We start from the raw sequence: 23,509 nt of genomic DNA, 5'->3' as shown, positions 1-23,509 counted from the left end.
CTGTCTGTGACCTCAGGCAGCTGCCAGTAAGAAAGATGGCGCTGCTCAATTTGACGCAAAAAAAAAATGAACCCAAACCCCCTCAATGGCTGCACTTGCCGCCTCGATCACCACTTCTCTTTCCCGCTCCCTCCCGCAATGGCCGCTTCCCTTCGCCACTATCTCCTGCTCCCAACTGCTCGCCGCACCCATCTGCTCACTGCTCCATCCCGCCGTTCTCTCCTGCCCGTCTGCTTGCTGTTCTCTCCTGCCGCTCGCTCCCTGCCTCGCCGCCCGGAAAAGCAGTGGAGAGGGGAGGTGAGAGCGGCGAGGCGGGATGCAAGCAGACAGGTGGGGGAAAGAGCAGGGAAGAGAAGCGGCGATTGAGGAGGCGACCTTGGGAGGGAGCGGGGTACAGTTTGGGTGGGGGGGGGAGCAGGGGAATGGAGATGGCAATCGCAGCCATTGAGGGGGTGAGGCAACAATCTTAGTCATTATGTGGTGACATCGCTGCGCGCATGCACGGATTCATGCTGGCCAGCTGGAAAATGGTCAGATGCACCAATGACATAGATCGCACTGTGCCTGCTTTGCATTGTCAGGAGACACTTAATCTTATGGCCTTTCTCATTATAACTACTTAGCTCACAATGTATTCTGTTGATAAAGTAGAGCTGTGTGTAACCTTGCATATCGCTTTTAATACTACTTGTGTTTGTAGAGACGTATCCGAGGCACACCCAGAGGTCAATTAGAGGTTAATTGCTACTAGACACACCCAAGGGTTACTGAGGCCAGTTGCAGGACTCATAAGACACCGTGGAGTTCTTGGAAGTACTTTGCACAGGGAAGATCATCTATATATTTTCATTAGTTAAGATTTCTCACCATAGATAGGGTTGCCACCTTTATTAGGTCCATACCAACGTAGTGAGCAGTATCTGGGCTTCAGTTCTTGGTCAGTTGGAAGCGTTCTCAGCTGAGTGAGAAGGTCATGGGTTCAAGCCCCATTCCAGGGTGTAGGCAACATAATCTGGACAGCCACTTCAGTACAGAATCGAAGGAGTGCTGCATTGCCAGAGGTGCTGTCTTTCAGATGAGATGTTAAACTGTCGTCTTATTCAGGGGGATATCAGCTATCCCATGATAATATACCAAGAAGAACAGGGGGAGTAATAGGCCCTTGACCAACAGCAGTAGAAACAAAGTGGTCATTATCTGATTGCTGTTGGTGGGATCTTGCTGTGCACAAATCGGCAGCTACGTTTGTCTGCACAACAGCAGTGGCTGCACTTCAAAAAGTAAATAATTGGCTGCAAATTACTTCGGAACAAGCAATGTAAAAGATGCTAGATAGGTGCAGTGGCATAGTGATAGTAATCCAGAGGCCTGGACTAATAGAGTTCAAATACCACTACAGCAGCTAAGGAATTTAAATTCAATTAATTAAATAAAATCTGGAATAAAAAGATACCATCAGTAATGGTGACCATGAAAGTACCAGATTGTCGTAAAACCCATCTGGTTCACTCATATCCTGTAGGGAAGGAAATCTGCTGTCCTTACCTGGTCTGCCCTACATGTCACTCCAGACCCACAGCAATGTGTTGGCCCTTAACTGCTCTCTGAAATGGCCTAGCAAGCCACTCACTTGTGATCAAAGATGGGCAATAAATGCTGGCCTTGCCAACAATGCCCACATCCTGTGACTGAATATAACAAATATAGATCGTCCTCTGACCTTTTGACACTGCTGATAATTGACTGGAAACGCTAACAAAATCACAAGACAGAGAACTGGAAAAAAAATCAACTTTTTATTATATTAAAAAAATAAACTTTTAAATGTCTTGTTTACATTTTAGAAATCTGCAGACCGCCCACTCCCAGACAAACCCCAAACTGACTGGTGCGGTTTACTCCGATGCCAGCACCAATTTAAAGAGCAATTTACTGCAACAGTTACTATTGCATCAGGGACCAGTCCGCCTGTTTGGTTTGCCATTCATTAGAAACCATTTCCAGCTGTTTCCTATGATCTTGTAGGCCTAAAGCCTGTTGACTATTTTATGTAACAGATAGGCTGGAGTAGGCCTCAAAAACTTCTGCTGCTCTCAATTAGCTCCATACTGCAAAATTCAGGTCGGCTGAGGACGAAAGGAAAGCCTGACTAGTGTTTTCTTGCTGGCTCCTCTGAAGCCTGAGGCCGGTTCCATTGCTTGCACCTTTTGATCACTCTTTGTTGTTTTGAAGCAGCTTCAGTACGTGACTTTCAATAGCTTGTTGGACTAAAACACAAGTAACAATGTGAAAAAGATTTTTAAAAACGAGTAACAAAAACACTGTAATTATCCAGCACTGTGCTCAGTCATTGAGTATGTTCAAGACAATAGATTTTTGGATACTGAGAATCAAGGGATAGGGTGGAGAAAGTGGAGTTGAGGTGGACTGTCAACCATGATCTTATTAAAGGGCTGAATAGCCTACTCCTGCTCCTAATTCTTATGTTCCTATACTTTCCTTTTCCTCCTCTCCCCTTTCCTGGAGAACTGACAAAGTAGGCCATTCAGCTGATCTGTCTCTTAACTCTGTCTACCTGCCTTGGTTCCATAATCCTTAATAACCTTGCCTAACAAAAATCTTATCACTCTTAGTTTTAACATATTCAAATTAGCCACCCCCACCCCCACTCCCAAACACTCCCAACCACAAGAGTTCTGACGAGGCTGGCAACACACGCTCATGTTAGACTCCAGTCTCAGTGTCACCCCCCCAAGAGAGTCACACTGGTAGTCATTCTTAATGTGTGAGCCTTGACATTTGATGTTGGTTATTCAATCACGACCACCTCAAACCTTAAAGTGCCCTCGCCCCACACACATCCCTTCCGGAACTGGACAGGAGCCAAGGGATAAGCCCTGGTTGATTATCTCGCCACTTCATTTGGCCCAGGCAATGGTTGCGATGGTGGTCCCACGGGCCATCGATCTAGTCAGGGGGTAATGATTCCAGTTCCTCCGGCCTGGGTATTCTGCTGCGGGGAGGTAACCTCACCATCTCCGAATTTAAGGAGGTGGTGGGCGGTCTCCTCCTCGTAGCAGATGTAATGTACAACAATGCTCCACTCCGGTTGATCAACGTGTACGTCCCGGTTCAATGCAGCGAGCGGCTGACCGTCTTCCAGAAGCTCCCACTGCTGCTGGCGACGTCCAGGCCGGTCATCCTAGGTGGTGACTTCAACTGCATCATCGATGCAGCTGGACAATCCGACAGTGACGACAGCAAACTGGACGCTACATCCAGATTCCTAATAGAAACAGTGAAAGATGCCAAACTGCACAATGTCGTCAGCAAACCTGCAGACAGAGCGCAGCGTAGATACACATGGTCAAGATCGGACGGGTCTGCCCGTTCCAGGATTGACTTCCTGTTTGTGTCCCATGCTGTCACGGTCAGATCCACCGACGTCAAGCCGGTGTTCTTCTCCGACCATTGCCTTACTGGCTTGACTGTCACTTACAGGACGACCAGCGGGTTGGCAGGGGGATATGGAAGCTCAATGCTACACTGCTAACCCCAGAGAACGTTGAGGAACTCAAAAGGAATCACAAAGGTTGGATGACCGTGAAACCCCTCTTTGAGTCTCCAGTTCACTGGTGGGAGGCGATCAAGGAGACCATCAAGACGTTCGATATCTTCAAAGGTGTTCAGAGGGCGAGACAGAGAGAAATGTCCCAACTCCAGAGAAGTATGCAAAATTGGCTCCGGCTGCAGACAATGGGGGTCGAGGTCAAGGAGGACCTCCATGGGTGAAGAGCCAGCAGGCCTCGCTGTTTGTCACGGAGGCCTCCAAGATCATCTTCCGGTCCATAGTCCGCTCCATTGAGCAGGATGAGACGTGCTCGCGTTACTTCATCCAAAAGATACACAGAGAGAGCTCAGTGATCAGCAGCCTGAAGGAAGAGGATGGCTCGGTAACGTCTTCGCAGTCCGACATACTAAGGATCAGCAAATCCTTTTATGCTGGGCTGTACGACGCGAAGCCCACAGACAGCAGAGCCTCCCAGTTCTTCCTGTCATCTATCACAGAGGTCTTAGATGACAGCATGAGGGAGAGACTGGACAAGCCGCTAACTCTGGACGAGCTGACAAAGGCCGTCAAGTCCTTCGAGACGAGTAAAACTCCCGGAAGCGATGGCTTACCGGTTGAGTTGTATTCGGCCCTGTGGGACTGGGTCGGCCCGGACCTGCTGGAAGTATAAGCGAGTATGCTCCTGGCCGGTAGCATGTCAGAATCCATGAGGAAAGGCATCACCACCCTCATTTACAAGCGGAAGGGGGAGAGGGCAGAAATCAGAAATTGGCGGCCCATCTCGCTGCTTAATGCTGACTACAGGATTCTGTTAAAAGTCATAGCCAGTCGCGTCCAGTCTGCTCTGGAGTTGGTGATCCACCCTGATCAGACCTGTACTGTACCCAGCAGGAAGATCTCTGATAGTCTCGCACTACTCAGGGATACGATCGCCTATGTACGGGACAGAAGGGTGGACACCTGCCTCATCAGCCTGGACCAGGAGAAGGCTTTTGACAGGATATCACACATATACATGGTGGACATGCTCTCCAAAATGGGGGTTGTGGAGGGAATCTGCAATTGGATCAAACTGCTCTACACAAACATCAGTAGCGCAGTCTCAATCAATGGGTGGGAATCAGAAAGTTTCCCAATCCAATCTGGGTCAGACAGGGCTGTCCTCTCTCCCCTGTCTTGTTTGTTTGCTGTATTGAACCCTTTGCTAAGTCTATTAGGAAGGATGCGAGCATAAGAGGGGTGACAATCCCAGGCAGTGGAGGCACTCAGGTTAAAACCTCCCTGTACATGGATGACGTCGCCGTCTTCTGCTCGGACCCGCTGTCCATTCGCAGACTGATGAGCATCTGCAACCAGTTCGAACTGGCCTCGGGAGCCAAAGTTAACCATGGCAAGAGAAAGGCCGTGTTCTTTGGGAGCTGGGCTGACCGATCCTTTGTCCCCTTCACCGTCTGGTCAGACTACCTGAAGGTGCGGGGGATATGGTTCTGAAGGGCCGGGGCGTGCACCAAAACCTGGAAGGAGCGAGTAGCCAGGGTACACCATAAGATGAACATGTGGGAGCAGCGATCTCTCTCCATTGTGGGTAAGAACCTGGTCATCAGGTGCGAGGCGCTCACGTTGTTGCTGTATGTAGCGCAGGTCTGGCCCATACCCCACTCCTGTGCCTTGGCGGTCACCCGAGCCATTTTCCGCTTTATTTGGAGATCTAAAATCGACCGGGTCCGGAGGGACACGATGTTCTAACCTCTGGATAAGGGCGGGAAAAATGTACCCAACGTCGCCCTCATCCTGATGACTACCTTCGTGTGCGGCTGCATCAAGCTGTGTGTAGACCTCCAGTACGCAAACTCCAAGTGTCACTACATGCTGAGGTTCTATCTGTTCCCAGTGTTGCGAAGGATGGGCCTGGTCACAATGCCGTGGAACGCTCCATCCAGTTGGACTGTGCCGTACCACCTATCCTTCGTGGAAAAGTTTCTGTGGGAAAACACCTTTGACCACCAATCCATCAGGCAGTGGTCAGCACGGAATGTCTTCAAGGCCCTACGGGAAAAGGAGATGGTGGATCCTGTCGGATGGTTCCCCGAGCAGACTGCCAAAGTCATTTGGTGGAATGCCTCATCACCAGAACTTTCAAACAAGCACCAAGATGGAGCTTGGCTGGTGGTGAGACGAGCCCTCCCCTCAGATCCTTCCTGCATGCCCAAAGTCTCACCCTCTCTGCACAATGCCCTCGAGGTGGCTGTGGTGGGGAAGAGATGGTTGCCCACCTCCTTCTGGAATGTGTCTTTGCAAACCAGGTGTGGAAAGAGATGCAATGGTTTTTGTCGAGGTTCATCCCAAGCAGCTCTGTAACACAGGAGTTTATGCTCTACGGGCTGTTCCCAGGGACGCACACCGTGATAAACATCAACTGCTGCTGGAGGACTATCAATTCGGTGAAAGACGCCCTTTGGTCTGCCCGAAACTTGCTGGTCTTCCAGCGCAAAGAGTTGTCCACCACCGAATGTTGCAGACTGGCACATTCCAAGGTCCAGGACTACGTGCTGAGGGACGCACTAAAGCTTGGGGCAGCCGCAGCAAAGGCTCAATGGGGAAAGACCACAGTGTAAGATCCCCCCCAGCAAGCTGAACTGAGGGGCTGGATCCATGGGAAACCCCTCGAACTGTATCCAGAAAATATTTGTTTGCTGTAAAATGTATATGGCATGAAAAATGAAATGGAAGGGTGGTGAACCAACTCACTCCTGCATTGAAGGAAACTGATCTCCTTTGCACTGTTTGTATTTTTTGACTTGGTGCTGTTTGAAACTGTTTTGTAATGTATTTTTTTTACAGATTTTTATGAATAAAGTATATTTTGGAAAACAAAATCTCGGCCCAGACCTGTCTGTTCTCACCTGGACCATTGGTGGGGCATCTCAGCTGAGGGGGCAAGGTGAGCAACCCTGACGCCACCCCCCGCACCCCCCCCCCCCCCCCCTCCCCTCCATTTCAAACCACCGCAGATGCACCCTTAGCTGCTGGACAGCTGGTGACATGAGTTGGATTCTTCCAGAAGAAAGGGAAGGAAATTGGGAGGTCTTTGGGATGAGGGGGTGGTGGGAAGACAATGAACAATGAGCTGAAAGGAATGCCGCGACTTGCCTTTTTTAAAACCCAGGGCTACAGCCAGGTCCATGGGACTGTAACCTGAGTCTGCCTCCATTGTTAAATCAGCACCTTTAGCTGTTGAAAGAGAGAGAAACAGAATGACCATTAAACTCAACAGCTAAATAAATCTGCATGTTTGGTATAAGACCCTCTAGGAATCACTCTTCATTAGTCTATTTGGGATGAACATATAAAATTAAGAATTCAATCCAATGTTTTCAAATTTATGAAGTGAATTGTCATTGATTTCGATGGTGAAGGGTTAAATCCCAAGGAACTCGTGTTTAAAATGACAATGTAAGGAATAAAGTTCAACAAAACCTTCACAAAGGGTAGTAGAGTTAGGGAATAAATTACCAGAGATCTTCACTGAAGCAGGACAGGATAAAAAGGATCAGGAGAAAGTTAGGTATGTTTTTGGAGAAATGAATAGAGGGGCATGGGGAGCAACTCTCTCCATAGGCTCCGACTGGTACAAAACTCTGTCACACGCATCCTATTCCATATCAGTCTACATCAGACCCCCATTGCTCTATACTGGTTCTTGTCCAACAGGTTCAAAGCCTTGTTTATGGCCTTCCCTTGCCCTTTATCTGCAACCCTCTCCCTCCCAAACTAAGGTTGCCAACTCTGGCTGGATGTATTCCTGGAGGTATCATCACATGACTTGCTTTCAACCACCCCCACCTCCACACTTCTGCCATTGGTCATCCAACATGTCTATCTTTGCGGTGCCCCGCCTTCCAATGCTCAATTGGAAAGTGAACAGGCTCTTCATTACCCGATTGACTGACAGTCAAGAAACATCCAAACATTTTCCTTGCGTATTATTTTTTAATGCCCCTATGATTTTTCTTCTGGGTGTTGCTTGCAACCTGCAGATTAATCTTTAATTTCTGGGGATTCCAGGACAATCCTGGAGGGTTGGTAGCCCTTACCCCAACACACTCTTCCTCTGACTCCAAGCTTCTAGGCCTCCACTTTCCCTTTCCCTCACCATTCGTGGACAAACCTTCAACCACCTTGGCCTGACTCTCTCTCTCTCACACGCTCACGGTCCTGCAAAGTTGTCCTCTTCAAGTACATGTCCAGTTGCGTTTTGAAAGTTACTATGGAATCTGATTCCACCACCCTTTCAGGTAGTGTATTCCAGATCATAACTACCCTCCAAATAAAGAAATTTCTCCTCATTTCCCTCTAGTTCTTTCGCCAATTATTTTAAACCTTTGACCTCCGGTTACTGATCCATTTGCCAGAGGAAATAGTTTTTCCCTACTTGCTCTATCAAAACCCCTCATAATTTTGAATACTTCCATCCAGTCTCTCCTTAACCTTTCAGGTCACAGACCTGAAACGTTAACTCTGTTTCTCACTCCACGGATGCTGCCAGACCTTCTGAGTATTTCCGGCACTTTCTGCTCTCTTTAACCTTCTCTGCTCTAAGGGAAAGAATCTCAGCTTCTCCAATCTCTCCACATAACTGAACTCCATCATCCTTGGTATCACCCTGATAAACCACATTTGTACTCTCTCCAGGGCTTTGACATCCTTCCTAAAGTGCGGGGCCTAGAATTGTACACAGTAGTCCAGCTGAGGCCTAAATGGAGATTCAGAAAGGTTTAACATGACTTTTTTTTATATTCAATGGCCCTATTTACAAAGCCAAGTATCCCATACACTTTCTTAACAAGTTGCTATGATTAGCAACTTGCCCTGCCACCTTGAAGGATTGCTGAATATGCACCCCCGCCCCCCCCACCCCCCCTCAAAATAGTACCATTTAGATTATACTGTTGTTTCTTCCAAAGTACATCACTTCACCCTTTTCCACATTGAACCGCATCTGCCATGTGTCTGCCCGTTTCACCAGTCTATGTCCTCCTGGAGTCTGCGACTATCCTGTTCGTTTCTTACTACCCTGCCAAGTTTTGTATCATCTGCAGACTTCAAATTTGCATTCCCATGCAACATTTGACGCTATTACTTTTGGAGTGTAATCTCTGTTTTCCTGTTCCACAAAGAGCAACAAAATGAGTCGCCACTTAATCTGCTTTTAATTTATGTTTCCTGAGGGAGCAATGTTGGTCAGGACAGGGGGAGAACTCCCTCTGAAAGCACTTTAGTTTGTGACAGTGAAGTGCTTTACAAGTACAAGTACAACACTCCCACTGCCACCGATTTAGACTTACCCAGTAGAGCTTCCACACACCTTACATGATTTCCATGGACTGCGTACAGCAAGGGAGTTCCTCCATTCTGGGGAGAGCACACAAATAGCTTGTTACAGGCTCAGTATAACGGTCTAAAGAGAGATACAACACAAAGGTCTCCCAATTATGGCCCAATGGGCTATCGTAGGTACATTTAAGGAGAAGCTAGATAAACACATGAGGGAGAAAGGAATAGAAGGATATGTTCATGGGATTAACAGAAGAGGGGTGAGAGGAGGCCCATGTAGAGCATAAACGCAGCATAAACCAATTGGGCCAAACGGTCTGTTTCTGGGCTGTGCATTCTATGTAATATCTCTGACCATATCTGGCACGCAAATACTTTGGTGCTTGCCCTCCTCAGAGCATTAAATTCATTAACTAGTATTGGCAGATTCAAACAGTTTTATCTTAACCTGGGGAGTAGCCGAAGTAAAGGCCTGCTCAAGTCAGGAAAAAAAACCCCTAAAAGAACCACATTGGACCTGAGCCCGACCCGGCCCGAGACCCTCCATTTTTTCCCACGCCCGACCCGACCCGACCCAACCTGACCCACAAGCTGGACCTGGAAGAGCGACCCGACCCCCACAAACCCGAACCTGACACATGTCGCCGGGTCCCTTCGGGTCGGGTAGCAGGCCTTTAAGCCGAAGGACTTTAAATTTACTGTTACTGTAATTTTAATATGCATGGCCCAAAGACAATGTTTAACAGTCTTCGTTGTTTGAAGGTGGCGTCCCACAGCAACATAATTCCCTTGCACCCCCCCAGAAATCCCACACAAAAGCCAAAGGCATAAAGATCTGGCAGTTTAGCTCGAATATAACCTTACCCAGTCATAAATGTTGACGTCCACTCCATGGTCAAGGAGGAGCAGGACGATGTCGGTGTATCCCTGGATGCTGGCCAGCGACAGCGTGCTCTCTCGCTCCTTCGCCAGAGTGTGTGGGTTAGCCCCCTGTCACAAGAGCAAGTTGGGCTGACACCAGGGCTTCAAGTAAGCAGTTTCACTCAAAACATTCTGTTTATTCATCTGGATTAGTTATGTGTTGGGATTCTTCTCAAATTTTTACCTCCTTTCTCTTCGTGATGTAAAGTTCCATTGGGCACTGACAGAGTCCTGGATCCTCATCCGATTGCTATCCTTTGTCTATCCGTGTGTGTGCCCAGACACTGAGTAGTCGGTTAGCTATTCAACTGTGTAGGGCTTCACAACAGAACTCAATCCTGTCCCACAGTTTTCTCGGGTAGATGGTCCAGTGGGTTCACTAGATTATTAACTATTATTAATAATAATGGATTACAATGCTCACTAACATTGATGCTGAGGTCAACTGCAGTGCTCCTACTGTGGCTCCTGGACTGGAAACAAGCCTGGGGCCTCCTTGGTCTGACTACTTCAGCAGGACTCCAGGCATTGCTATTTGGCAATGCAATGTTAGCACAGCCAACGACAGGCAGTTTAATTCTATCTGATGGGCAGCATGACAGGTAGGAGTGGCACACAGATGATCCTGAGATCAACAGTCCCAGCTGTTGGGCTGTGGGGGCAGCACCGAGCACAGGCTGGGCATGTTTCTGCAGAGAAGGAGCAAAAATTGAGAGATTTTCCCAACACTCCCTCCTTGCCCCTTATAGGGAGGTGTCTGTCAAAATAATATTGGCACACTGATCGTTTACCTCAATCAGTGTAGGGGACCCTTTATTCTGTATCTAACCTGTGCTGTACCTGTCCTGGGAGTGTTTGATGGGACAGTGTCGAGGGAGCTTTATTCTGTATCTAACCCCTGTTGTTCCTGAGCTGGGACTGTTTAATACTGACACTTGCCTGAAATGGAAGGTGTTCTATTCTTCAATAACAACTTGTATTTATATAGCACCTTTAACATAATAAACAGTCCCTGGCTGCTTTGCAGGAGCGTTACCAAACAAATTTTGATACTGAGTCATGTTAGGGCAGAGGTTTTAAGGAGTTTAAAGGAGGTGGAGAGGTTTAGGAAGAGAATTCCAGAGCTTAAGGCCGTGGCGGCTGAAGGCTTAGCCTCAAAAATGGAGGAGAGATTCAAATGCTCAAGCGGCCAGAATGGGAGACGTGCAGATATCTCAGTGGGTTGTAGGGCTGGAGGAGAACTAGAGAAATGGAGAGGGATGGTGGGGTAGGTTCGGGGTGCGAGGCCCATGGAGGGATTTGAAAGCAAGGATGAGAATTTTAAATGAGGCGTTTCTTATCCGAGGGCCAAATGTTTTCAGTGTCTCAAATTAATGGGCGCAAAATTTCACAAAACAATTTTTTTTTAAGTAGTCCCAGCATTACAATCGTCTGCACCTCCTCTGTGAATGGATAAGGTTGCCTTTTGAAAGCAGTGCAGTGAAAAACCTGATAAATGTTCCCTTGGTCTCACCATCTCCAGCAAAAACTTCACAACAGCTATTTCCCCAAATGCTGCTGCCCACATTAGTGGAGTGAAACCTCGCTCATCCGGTACATTCAGCAATGAGCTCCCTGTAAAATGGAAGAGAGTGCGTGAGTGAGCTGCTGCTTTTTATAGGAAACAGGACTGGAGTATTCGGCCCATCAAACCTGCCCACACCATTGTCTTCGCCGTGTCAGGTGACATCGCTAGCGAGCAACACTTATGATTGGAGCATCACATGATTCCTATTGGCCATTGAGATTGCAGATATAAAGAGAGAGAAAGAGTGTGCAACACAGATTTATGAGGAGGAGGCCATTAAGCCCCTCAGACTTGTTCTGCCATTCAAATAGACCATGGCTGATCTGCACTTCACTCCATTGACCCGCCTTTGCTCCTATCACTTAATATCTATACCTGTCAAAAATCTAGCAATCTCAGTGTTAAATATATGCAGCGACTGAGCATCTACAGCCCTCTGGGGTAGAGAATTCCAAAGACTTGCAACCCTCTGAGTGACAAGGTTCCTCCTCATCTCGGTCAACCCCTTATCCTGAGACTGACTCCCAGTTCTAGATTCTCCAGCCGGGGGAAAATGGCCTTTCAGTACCTACGCTATCAAACCCTCTTAAAAAGTTTATGTTTCAATAAGATCACCTAAACTCCAGAGAATATAGGAATCAGTGGCTCAGTGTCAGATTAATGTACATTTGAATTGCTAGGGTAGTGTATTGATCACGTTTAGTTTAGTTTAGTTTAGAGATACAGCACTGAAACAGGCCCTTCGGCCCACCGAGTCTGTGCCGACCATCAACCACCCATTTATACTAATCCTACACTAATCCCATATTCCTACCACATCCCCACCTGTCCCTATATTTCCCTACCACCTACCTATACTAGGGGCAATTTATAATGGCCAATTCACCTATCAACCTGCAAGTCTTTGGCATGTGGGAGGAAACCGGAGCACCCGGAGGAAACCCACGCAGACACAGGGAGAACTTGCAAACTCCACACAGGCAGTACCCAGAATTGAACCCGGGTCCCTGGAGCTGTGAGGCTGCAGTGCTAACCACTGCACGTTGTTGGAAGAGTAAACCTGAGGCCTGGACGAAGAATCCAGAGAATGAGAGTTCAAATCCCAACAGTGCAGTTTAAGAATTTAAACTCAATTGAAAAAAAAACTAAGCATAAAGTTGGAGTTCGTAAAGGTGATCATGAAGTTGTTGGATTATTGTAAAAAAAACAACTGGTTCACTAATGTCTTTTAGGGAAGGAAACTTGCTGTCCTGACCCTAGCCCCACACCAACGTGGTTGACTTTTAACTCCGCTCAACAGATGCACTGAAGCCGCAACTATTGGTTCAAGAAGAAAGCCCACTACCGCCTTCTCAGGATGGGTAATAAATGCAAGAGACACCCACATACCGAGAATGAATAACAAATAGAATCAAATTTGCTAGGAGACCACACAAGCCCAATGAAGAAGAGTTGGCAATAGACGAGCTCAATTTGAATTGCTCACCTTGTTGAAGATGTGACATTAGTTGGGCCAGGTCTCCCTGAGCAGCTAGCTGGTGTATCGATAGTGCTGTAAAAGGAGCAAGAAAAGCATTTGTCACGTTGAGTACAAAATGTCTAGTGGAAGAAGAGGTGCGGGTTCCGAATTGTATAAATGGATCTGAATTCTTTCCAATGAAAGATCACAGACCTGAAACATTAACTCTGCTTCTCTCTCTACAGATGCTGTCTGACCTGCTGAGTATTTCCAGCACTTTCTGTTATTATTTCTTCTCCACTGGACCTTTCTCCTCTCAGATTCAGGCACAAGTCCAGCCCAGAAGGGTAATATGAGTAATTGATCCCTCTGATGGCTGTAGGCCATGGCTCAGTGAGTAGCACTGAATCAGAAGATTGTGGGTTTAAGCTCCACTCCAGAGGCTTGAGCACAAAATCTAGGCTGACATTCCCAGTGCTGCACCATCGGAGGTGCCATCATTTGGATGAGGCATTAAATCGAGACCCCGTCTGTTCTCTCAGGTGGAGGTAAAAGATCTCAAGGCACTATTTTGAAGAAGAGCAGGGGAGTTATCCCCAGTGGCCTGGACAACATTTATCCCTCAACCAACATCAATACAAAAAAAACTATCTGGGTCATTATCGCATTGCTGTTTTGTGGGAGCTTGCGACGCTTGCTGCGTGCAAATTGGCTGCTGTGTTTCCTACATTACAACAGCGACTGCATGTCAAAACAAGTACTTCAAGCCAGGGTACTCACTGTCCAGGTTTGCTGGGAGCGATGAGATCTCGTTCCCTCGCTGTCTGTTCGTGAGTGTCGTGGCGTACTTATAGGCAGCGCTGGATTTCTCTGGAAGTGAAAATGGTAACGGTTCTGGGGAAACAGAAACCATCCATAACAGTTATTACAACTAGAATATTGTAACATAAGAAGATAAGAACATAAGAAATAGGAGCAAGGGTAGGCCATTCGGCTTCATGAGCCTGCTCTGCCATTCCTGGCTGATCTTCTATCTCAACTCCTTGCCCGCCTAATCTGCATATACCTCAATTTCCTGAGTATCCAAAAATCAACTGATCTCTGTCTTAAATATAATCAATATCTGAGCATCTACAGTCCTCGGGGGTAGAAAATTCCAAAAATTCACAGCCTTTTGAGTGAAGTAATTTCTTGTCATCTCAGTCTTAAATGGCCAACCCCTTATCCTGAGACTGTGCCCCCTAGTTCCAGACTCTCCAGCCAGGGGGAAACAGCCTCTCGGCATCTACCCTGTCAAGCCCTCTAAGAATTTTATACATTTCAATGTGATCCCCTCTCTTCTAAACTCCAGAGAATATAGGCCTAGCCGACTTACGGGACAACCCTCTCATCCCAGGAATCTCTCCCCTCTTCTCTTCCTGTATGGGGGAGGGGCAGGGTTCACACCTTGCCAGTATCCACTCTCACCTCATGAAAGGAGTGACTCTAAACATGCAAACTTGGACTAGTGAACATCAGTGGGCTATTCACCTACAGTCAGCATCACAGCTGACCCTGTTCTGTGCTCAACCAGCTCCATGCAAAAGCAGCTTCCAGGCAGAATCGCAAGGAATCCAACACTGGAAGCAGCTCTAGCTACCTTCTGGATGAACATTCTGTTTAATAGCGATGGTCGTCCACATTGATAAAAGCTCCCATTAAAGCAGTAACCAGACGGTGAAGGGATATGGAAGTCTGCAACACATATGCAACTCCTGACATATCCCTGGCCATCCCCATTTAGCATTGAGTGAGACCAGGGTCATAGCCAACCTGATGATATGTCACATACTAGTGACATCATTCAGTCACTGCATGCTGACACAAACTTGCCAAAACCTTACAGCTTCCAGTTACTCAGAACATGCTCATTGTTGATTATTGCAAGAGAAATACAAATGTTCATTGAACCAAAAAGACACTCGTTATCTCCCTATGGCAACATACAACCGTTTCTTAAATGATCCCAGGGTTTCGGGGGTTAGTTTTGACTTTGGACAACAGTTTAAATGGGTGTTATCAAATCAGCCAGCCGTTAAACATCTCTCCCGATTTTCACTCCCATCTCAGAAGAGAGAGAGCCACTTATGGCACAGAAGGAGGCCATTCGGCCCATCCAGTCCACGCCAGTGGCAGTTGATTTAAAATGGCACATTTTATTGCCTAAATTCCCCCTCTTTATCTCTGCTACCTTTCCCAGGATTCCATTCCACGGGTTGACCACTCTTTGTGTGAAGACCCTAAGACATGAGTTGTAAATCTGCCCTTCACTAGTTTGAACCTGCGCTCCCTTTCTTACTGTCAAGAGTTTAATCTGAAGTACTGTTCAAGATTTACCTTTTCTATATCATTAAATATCATACCTACCACTTTAAGATTATCTCAACTCCTTACATAGAATTTTACAGCACAGAAAAACAGGCCATTCGGCCCAACAGGTCCGTGCTGGCGTTTATGTTCCACATGAGCCTCCTCCCACCCAGCTTCATCTCACCCTATCAGCATACCCTTCTATTCCTTTCTACCTAATGTCTATCTAGCTTCCCTTTAAATGCATCTACACGATTTGCCTCAATTACTCCTTCGAGTCATAGTCATAGAGCCATAGAGAGATCCAGCACTGAAACAGGCCCTTCGGCCCACCAAGTCTGCGCCAACCAACAACCACCCATTTATACTAATCCTACATTAATCCCATATTCCCTACCACATCCCCACCATTCTCCTACCACCTACCTACACTAGGGGCAATTTACAATGGCCAATTTACCTATCAATCTGCAAGTCTTTGGCTGTGGGAGGAAACCGGAGCACCCGGCGGAAACCCACGCGGTCACAGGGAGAACTTGCAAACTCCGCACAGGCAGTACGCAGAACTGAACCCAGGTCGCTAAAGCTGTGAGGCTGCGGTGCTAACCACTGCGCCACTGTGCCACCCTCTCCCTACTCCTTGTGGTATCAAGTTCCACATTCACAGCACACTGGGTAAGACGTTTCTCCCGAATTCCCCCATTGGATTTATTAGTGACTATCTTATATTTATGGTCCCCTAGTTCTGGTCTTGCCTGCAAGTGGAAACATCTCTATGTCTACCCTCTCAAACCTGTTCATAAATTATAAGACCTCTATCAGGTCCCCCCTAAGCCTTCTCTTTTGCAGAGTAAAGAGCCCCAGCCTGTTTGGTCTTTCCTGATAGGTACAAGTATTTCAAACCTGAAGATCACTAGTTCCTCCTGCCATTTCCTAGAACTCCATCCTCTGGCATTAATGATCAGTTGCGTGACTCCACTCTTACCTTTCGCCAAGGTGCTTTCTTTGCGACTTACCATTGGATAGTATAGAAACTGCTTCAAGGTCAGAGGTCATTTGATCTTGCTCCTGTTCTTCAGTGCTCCCAACATTGAGTGTTATAACTTGTTCTAAGTGATCATTGACCTGCAGAGTTGCACAGTTTATCTGGATTATATTGCTTGGTGCAGCCTCTACTGCTGGTTCCTTCTTGGCTGTCTTATTTGAAAAAGTATTCTGGCTCCTATCGTGGTTGCCATTATTGCATGGCCGTGGTTCATCATGTAATTCTTTCCTACCAGTACCTTCCACAACGTTTATGGTTCCACTCTCACATTGGTAGTCACTTCTTTCCTCTTCATCCATTTTGCTGCGTATGTTCTGAAATGGTACTATGGAAACAAGAAAACAAGAATTTGTAGTAACATATTGTAATACCCTCTGGTAATAGTAGTATTGATAGATTTTTGTGTTCAGCAAGCATTTCAGATATGCCCCCACCCCTTCCCCAACATTTCTTTGGGAGTCACTGTCATAATTGAGCATTTCCAGGTCAGGCATAACACAAGTTAAATAGCGTACATCTCCTTCAAGTGTCAACTAGTTGGTAGCGCCGTTACCTCTGAGTCAGAGGTTGTGGGTTCATAGTTCCAATTCAGGGACTTGAGAAAAAGTGAAAGATTTGTGCTTCTATAGTGACTGTCATGACCTCAGGATGTCCCAAAGCGTTTTACAGCCAATGAAGTACTTTTGAAGTGCTGTCACTGTTATAATGTAGGAACTTGAGAACATAATAAACTTAAGCACATAGTCTAGGCTGACACTACCAGCGCAGTACTGAGGGAGTGCTACGTGGTCAGAGGTGCCATCTCTCAGTTGAGACATCAAACCAAGGGCATTGTCTGGCCTCTAAGATCCCATGACACTATTTCGAAGAAGAGCAGAGGAGTTATCCCCCGTGTCCTGGCCAATATCTATCCCTCACCCAACATCACCAAAACAGATAACAAAAGCAAAATACTGCAGATGCCGGAAATCTGAAATAAAAACAGAAAGTGATGGAAATACTCAGCAGGTCATACATCATCTGTGGAGAGAGAAACAAGATAATATTACAGATCGATGACCTTTCACTAGAATCCTGTTCATTGATTTGAAACGTTATCTCTGTACATCTCCACAGATGCTGCCAGACCTGCTGAGTATTTCCGGCATTTTCTGTTTTTATTTCAGATTTCCTGCCTCCACAGTATTTCCCTTTTGTCATATTCATTGAATTTGGTTTAAAGTGTTACATGTCACTCTTTAAAATAAATAAATGCAAGCTTTTGTATGAATGAAGAAAGCTTTCCTGCCTATTTCACCTCATCTTTCCAGCATAAAATTCTCACCGCTTTCCCTTACCAGAATGATACCAGAATCCAAGGGTTAAATTACAAAGAGAGATTACACAAACTAGAATTGTATTACCTGGAACTTAGAACGTTGAAGGGGTGATTTGATTAATGTTTTCAAAGATATTAAGAGGAACAGATAGAGTAGCTAGAGAGAAACTATTTCCGCTAGTTAGTCTAGAACTAGGGGCACAGTCAAAACATTAGAGCCGGACCTTTCAGGAGTGAAATTAGGAAACACTTCTTCACACAAAGGGTGGTAGAAGTTTGGAACTTTCTTCTGCAAATGACAAATGATGCTAGATGATAGATTTTTGTTAGCCAAAGGTATTAAGGGATATGGGGCAAAGATGGGTGTATGGAGGTAGTTCACAGATCAGCCATGATCTTATTGAATGGCAGAACAAGCTTGAGGGGCGAAATGGCTTCCTCCTAGAAAGATAGAATGGTTACAGCACAGAGGGAGACCATTCGGCCCATCATGTTTGTGCTGGCTCTCTGCAAGAGCAACTCACCAGACCCACTCCCCTGTCTTTTCCCTGTAGCCCTGCAATTTTTTTTCTCTTCAGATAATTATCCAATTCTCTTTTGAAGGTCTCGATTGAATCTGCCTCCACCACACTCTCAGGCAGTGCATTCTAGATCCGAACCACTCGCCGCGTAAAAAAGTTTTCCCCTCGTGTCACTGTTGCTTCTTTTGCCAATCACCTTAAATTGGTGTCCTCTGGTTCACAATCCTTCCGCCAATGGGAACAGTTTCTTCCTATCTACTCTTTCCCGACCCCTCATGATTTTGAACACCTCTATCAAATCTCCTCTCAACCTTTTCTTTAAGGGAAGCAGCCCCAGCTTCTCCAGTCTATCCACGTAACTGAAGTTCCTCATCCCAGGAACCATTTTCGTGAATCTTTTCTGCACCCTCTCTAATGTCTTAACATCCTTCCTAAAATGTGGTGCCCAGAATTGGACACAATACGCCAGTTGAGGCTAAAGCAGTGTCTTATTCAGATTTATCATAAGTTCCTTGCTTTTGTACTCTATGTCCCGATTTAAAAACCCCAGGATCCTGTATGCTTTATTAACCACTTTCTCAACCTGTTCTGTTTCTATGTTCCCATTACACAATTTGTAACTTAAGTGAATTCACGCTTCCTAGCAATTTGTTCCAGCTGTCAATCTTCTCTGTGTAGGAAAGACTTCCGGGCATCTGCCCCATATTTTCTGATGTCCTTGTCCAGTTCTCACTGTGCATCTGGTAGCGTTGTGATGGGAATACTTTCCCTATCCATTAAGCAACAAACTGCATTTATACAGCACCTTTCTATAGTAAAATGTCCAAAGGCTCTCCATTGGAACGTAACCAAAAAAACTGACGCCAAGCCAAAGGAAGAGAGCTTAGGTCAGGTGACCAAAAGCTTGGTCAATGAAGTAGGTTTTAAGGAGTGTCTTAAAGGAGGAGAGAGAGGTGGAGAGGTTTAAGGAGGGAATTCCAGAGCTTAGCGTCTAGACAGCTGAAGCCACCAACAGTGGGGTGAAAAACAAGGGAGATTCACAATTGGCCAGAGCTGGAGGAGCAGTTATAGAAAAATGGTGGTGGGGGAGGGGGGCATGGAGGGATTTTAACACAAGGACCAGAGGACACTTTTTACACCACTATGAGCCTTCTCTTTTTGAGGCTGAAAAGTCTCAGCATCGTTTAAAAGATTTGACATTCTGCTTTGTGATCATTCCCCTCACTCGTGATATTACGTCAACAATATCAGGCCTGCAGATGCCTTTCAAAACACTTCTTCAGCAGCTTTCTGTAGTATAATATCATATATTAGACATTGGGTTGTTACTGGGCAGATTATGTAAACTGACCTTGGTGGTGGCGGGTGTGCTCTCCCCCACCTGCCCTCTCCTCCAGCCCCCACCCCGCCCCGCCCAACTCTCTGCGCCAATTTCCCCCCCCCCCCCCCCACCACTCGATCTCTCCAGAAATTCCGCCCCCCCCACCCCACCCAATCTCTCTGGCCATTCCCCCACCGCCCGATCTCTCCGGCCATTGTGTGCTGCCATGTGTTTACGTTGCCTTTGTGTGATTATTTGAGCGGCGCCATCTTTAGTCCTGGCAGCTGCCTGAACCTCGCTGACTGTGACGTTTTAGTTGAACAGGCTGCATTTGCGCATTTGCCAGTGCAGCGCCACCTGGTGGTTGCGTTGTCATTAAACGCAGCCTTATTTTAATCATCAGACTCTTGTACATTCTGTACTAAGTCTGTTATCAAAATATTACATTGTGGCAGCGGTAAACTAAAAAAGATGGAGTAATCTTTGACTTTACCAAAGAACTTCAAAACAATCACTAGACCGAACCAAGCCGAGGCATGGCCGAGATGGTTCCGGAGATTTTCAAGATATCGTACTGCATCGAGTCTCACGCAGAAGCCAGACAAGGAGCAGGTCAGTACGCTATTGTATGCTATGGGGGAGTGTGCAGATGACATCGTCACTAATCAAGGCATAGATGAAGAGAAGGCTACATATGAAGAAGTTGTTAAGACACTCGGGACTTACTTTAATGTTAGGAAAAATGTCATCGTGGAGTGTGCCAAATTTAATAAATGTACCCAGCAGAAAGGGTAGAGCATTGATTCATTCATCAATGACTTGTACAGATTCGCTGAGCATTGCAAATACAGCAGTTTAAGGGAAGTGCTGATTAGAAACAGGATTGTGATCGGGGTGTTAGATGACGCCCTTTCGAATCATCTACAGTCAAAGGATGATCTCATGTTAATGGAAGAGTTTCAATTGAGCAGACAAGCAGAGGTTATAAGGATCAAACCAGAAGACTCAAACCCCTTCGAAGGAAAGAAGAAGTCGTTATGGCAGATTTGTAAAAACGCCACAGCGATTATCAATCGAAAAAGAGAAGTCAGAGACTTGTGGGGAGATGTAGTATATTGTAATAGAGTAGACATTGAGTTGTTACTGGGCAGATTACATAAATAGATTGTATGCATTATCACAAGAAGTGATGTAATGTAATCTGTACAGAGTCTCCTGGAGAGTTCTAGAGGAACATAAGAAATAGGAGCAGGAGTAGGCCATTCAGCCCTTCAAGCCTGCACCGCCATTCAATGACATCATGGCTGATCTACTGCAACACCATTTTCCTGCACTGTCCCCATATCCCTTGATGTTTTTAATATGTAGAAATCTGTTGATCTCAGTATTGAACATGCTCAATGACTGAGCCTCCACAGCACTCTGGAGCAGGAATTCCAAAGATCCGCCACCCTCCGAGTGAAGAAATTCCTCATCTCAGTCCTAAATGGCCCGCCCCTTATTCTGAGACTGTGTCCCCTGGTTCTGGACTCCCCAGCCAGGGGAAACATCCTCCTGCATCTCCTCTGTCGAGCCCTGTAAGAATTTTGTATGTTTGAATGAGATCACCTCTCATTCTTCTAAACTCCACTAAATAAAGGCCCAGTCTATTTAATCTTTCCTCATAGGACAATCCCTCCATCCCAGGAATTAGTTTGGTGAACCTTCCTTGCACTCCCTCTATGCCAAGTATATCTTTGTTTAGGTAAGGAGACCAAAACTGTACACAATATTCCAGGCATGGTCTCACCAGGGCTCTATATAATTGCAGTAAGACATCTTTACTCCTATACTCAAATCCTCTTGCAATAAAGGCCAACATACCATTTGCCTTCTTAATTGCTTGCTGTACCTGAATGTTATCTTTCAGTGACTCATGAACAAGGACACCCAAGTCCCATTGAAGTTCAACACTTCCCAGCCTTTCACCATTTAAGAAATAATCTGTATTTCTGTTTTTCCTACCAAAGTGGATAACCTCACATTTCTCCACATTGTATTCCAAGTGGAAGTGGTTAGCAAATTCTGCTTCCTTGGGTCCACGGTAACAGACAATCTGTCCCTTGATGCAGCACTCGATACACGCAGAGGGAATGCAGCTACCACCTTTGGCCGACTTGCAAAACGTGCATGGGATAACATCAAGCTGACCCTTAGGACCAAGCTGATGATTTATAAGGCCTGTATTCTCAGCACCTTGCTGTATGGCTGTGAAACATGGGCGACTTAGAGCTTCCAGGAAAAGCAGCTCAGTAATTTCCATCTTCGCTGTCTGTGGTGCATTATGGGTATATCCTGGCAGGACAAAATCACTAATACGGCAATCCTCTCAAAGGCTGAGCTCCCAAGTGTGTTGGTACTAATCAAACAGAGGCGACTTCCGTGGATTGGACAAGTCCGCAGGATGGAAGACGGTCACATACCCAAGGACGTTCTGTATGGTGAGGTAGCCGGGGCCAGATGATCAGTGCAGCGACCAAACCTCCGCTTCAAGGATGCTTGCAAGTGTGACATGAAGGCCCTAAATGTCGACGATCGCACCTCAGAGTCACTAGCTGGCGAAAGAGGGTAATGGCAACACATCCTGTGGACTGGTGTGCACTACCAAGATGACCAGTTGCTACAGCAGCTTGGAAACAGGCACCAACATCAAAAACAACAACTCACAGCGTCACTTGGCAGCTTCATGTGCAGTATTTGTGGCAGATACTGCCTCTCAAGGATTGGCCTTCACAGCCATCAGCAAAGGTGCACCAAGAGAAGACACCCCACCTAAATGGATTGTTTGCTGCGTGTCCATCATCTTTCATAGATGAAAGGAGGTCAGCCAACCATTCCATGTGCCAAATTTTTGCCCACTCGTTTGACCTCTCCAAATCCCCTTGAAGCGTAATTGCTTCTTTCTCACAACTCACATTTCCACCTAGTTTTGTGTCATCTGCAAACTTGGAAATATTATATTTAATCCCCACATCCAAATCATTGATATAGATTGTGAATAGCTGGGGCCCAAGCACTGATCCTTGCATTACCCCACTAGTCACCGCCTGCCAACCTGAAAATGATCCATTTAATCCTACTCTCTGTTTTCTGTCCATTAACCACGCCAGGAAACCTTAGATGCAAGACGTGTTCAATAAACTCACGTTATTTTAAACATCAGACTCACATTCAGTACTAAGCTTTAATACTCATCAGAATATTACACTTTCTACTAAATAATTGCAGACTGTGACTCTCAACAGCACAGAATGACTCAGATATAAATCTGACATTAAAAACAAGAAATGCTGGAACCACTCAGCAGGTCTGGCAGCATCTGTGGAAAGAGAAGCAGAGTTAACGTTTCGGGTCAGTAACCCTTCTTCGGAACGAAGCAGAGTTAACGTTTCGGGTTAGTAACCCTTCTTCGGAACTGTTCCGAAGAAGGGTCACTGACCCGAAATGTTAACTCTGCTTCTCTTTCCACAGATGCTGCCAGACCTGCTGAGTGGTTCCAGCATTTCTTGTTTTTATTTCAGATTTCCAGCATCCTCAGTATTTTGCTTTTAAATCTGACATTGCTGTGTTGTAACAATTTTTAACATGCAAACTAGCTGATAACTGCAGAAACTCAAAATGCATCTCTAAATTCCAAAAATGATGTATCTCAATACAGTATTCCAAATTCATTCAGCCTTCTGCCCAATATTGTTCCAATTAAAGCACTTTTTAAAATATATTTTTCAAATGCATGCACAATACCTTGTCATATAAGGAATCTTTGCAATCAACTACAAAACGTACTGATAAAAGGCAATGATCCTCAACAGGCTGCTCATATACTGCACTGACTTCCCTACCAAAAGTGAAAGTAGCTTGAAATATCCCACAATGCAATTGAGCAGATTTAATGTGTACATTTTATTGCAAAATCATCTATATGATTCCATATAACTTAGATCCTTCCCCACAGACATAACACATCTTTAAATTGGTGCATTGCTCAACAGCCCCAAGCTTACTTCCCTTTTTCACCTCGCCCCCCCCCAAACCAGGTCCACCTATCCTGATAACAGTCATGA

At 46.0% G+C, this 23,509-nt stretch overlaps 1 protein-coding gene across 2 annotated transcripts; it reads right to left on the bottom strand.

Annotated features, from left to right (window-relative positions):
* Positions 1 to 1,777: 1,777 nt before the first annotated feature.
* Positions 1,778 to 23,303, bottom strand: rfxank (regulatory factor X-associated ankyrin-containing protein). 2 transcript variants are annotated; one of them, XM_068016075.1, is made up of 9 exons: positions 23,190 to 23,303; positions 16,218 to 16,571; positions 13,633 to 13,746; positions 12,880 to 12,945; positions 11,340 to 11,440; positions 9,770 to 9,895; positions 8,917 to 8,983; positions 6,722 to 6,802; positions 1,778 to 2,267 (listed from the first exon to the last, which is right to left on the bottom strand). In XM_068016075.1, the coding sequence occupies exons 2-9, from the start codon at positions 16,543 to 16,545 to the stop codon at positions 2,212 to 2,214; spliced, it is 939 nt and encodes a 312-aa protein (XP_067872176.1). In that variant the 5' UTR covers positions 16,546 to 16,571; positions 23,190 to 23,303; the 3' UTR covers positions 1,778 to 2,211. The 2 variants fall into 2 exon arrangements, with proteins under 2 accessions (XP_067872176.1, XP_067872177.1); XM_068016076.1 differs by having other exon boundaries at positions 23,232 to 23,279.
* Between the last annotated feature and the right edge of the window lie 206 nt (positions 23,304 to 23,509).

The sequence above is a fragment of the Heterodontus francisci genome, chromosome 36 (assembly GCF_036365525.1).
Source record: "Heterodontus francisci isolate sHetFra1 chromosome 36, sHetFra1.hap1, whole genome shotgun sequence".
NCBI lineage: Eukaryota > Metazoa > Chordata > Chondrichthyes > Heterodontiformes > Heterodontidae > Heterodontus > Heterodontus francisci.
This window is presented reverse-complemented; position numbering and strand designations above follow the sequence as displayed.

What these genes read in the sequence shown, in the direction of transcription:
- rfxank (XM_068016075.1), bottom strand. Translation starts at nt 16,545, where the DNA reads ATGGATGAAGAGGAAAGAAGTGACTACCAATGTGAGAGTGGAACCATA. An exon ending in TGAAGTTTTTGCTGGAGATG is followed by an intron (nt 9,896 to 11,339) that starts GTGAGACCAAGG and finishes CTCTTGTGACAG; the next exon opens with GGGGCTAACCCACACACTCT. An exon ending in GTGTGTGGAAGCTCTACTGG is followed by an intron (nt 6,803 to 8,916) that starts GTAAGTCTAAAT and finishes CTCTTTCAACAG; the next exon opens with CTAAAGGTGCTGATTTAACA.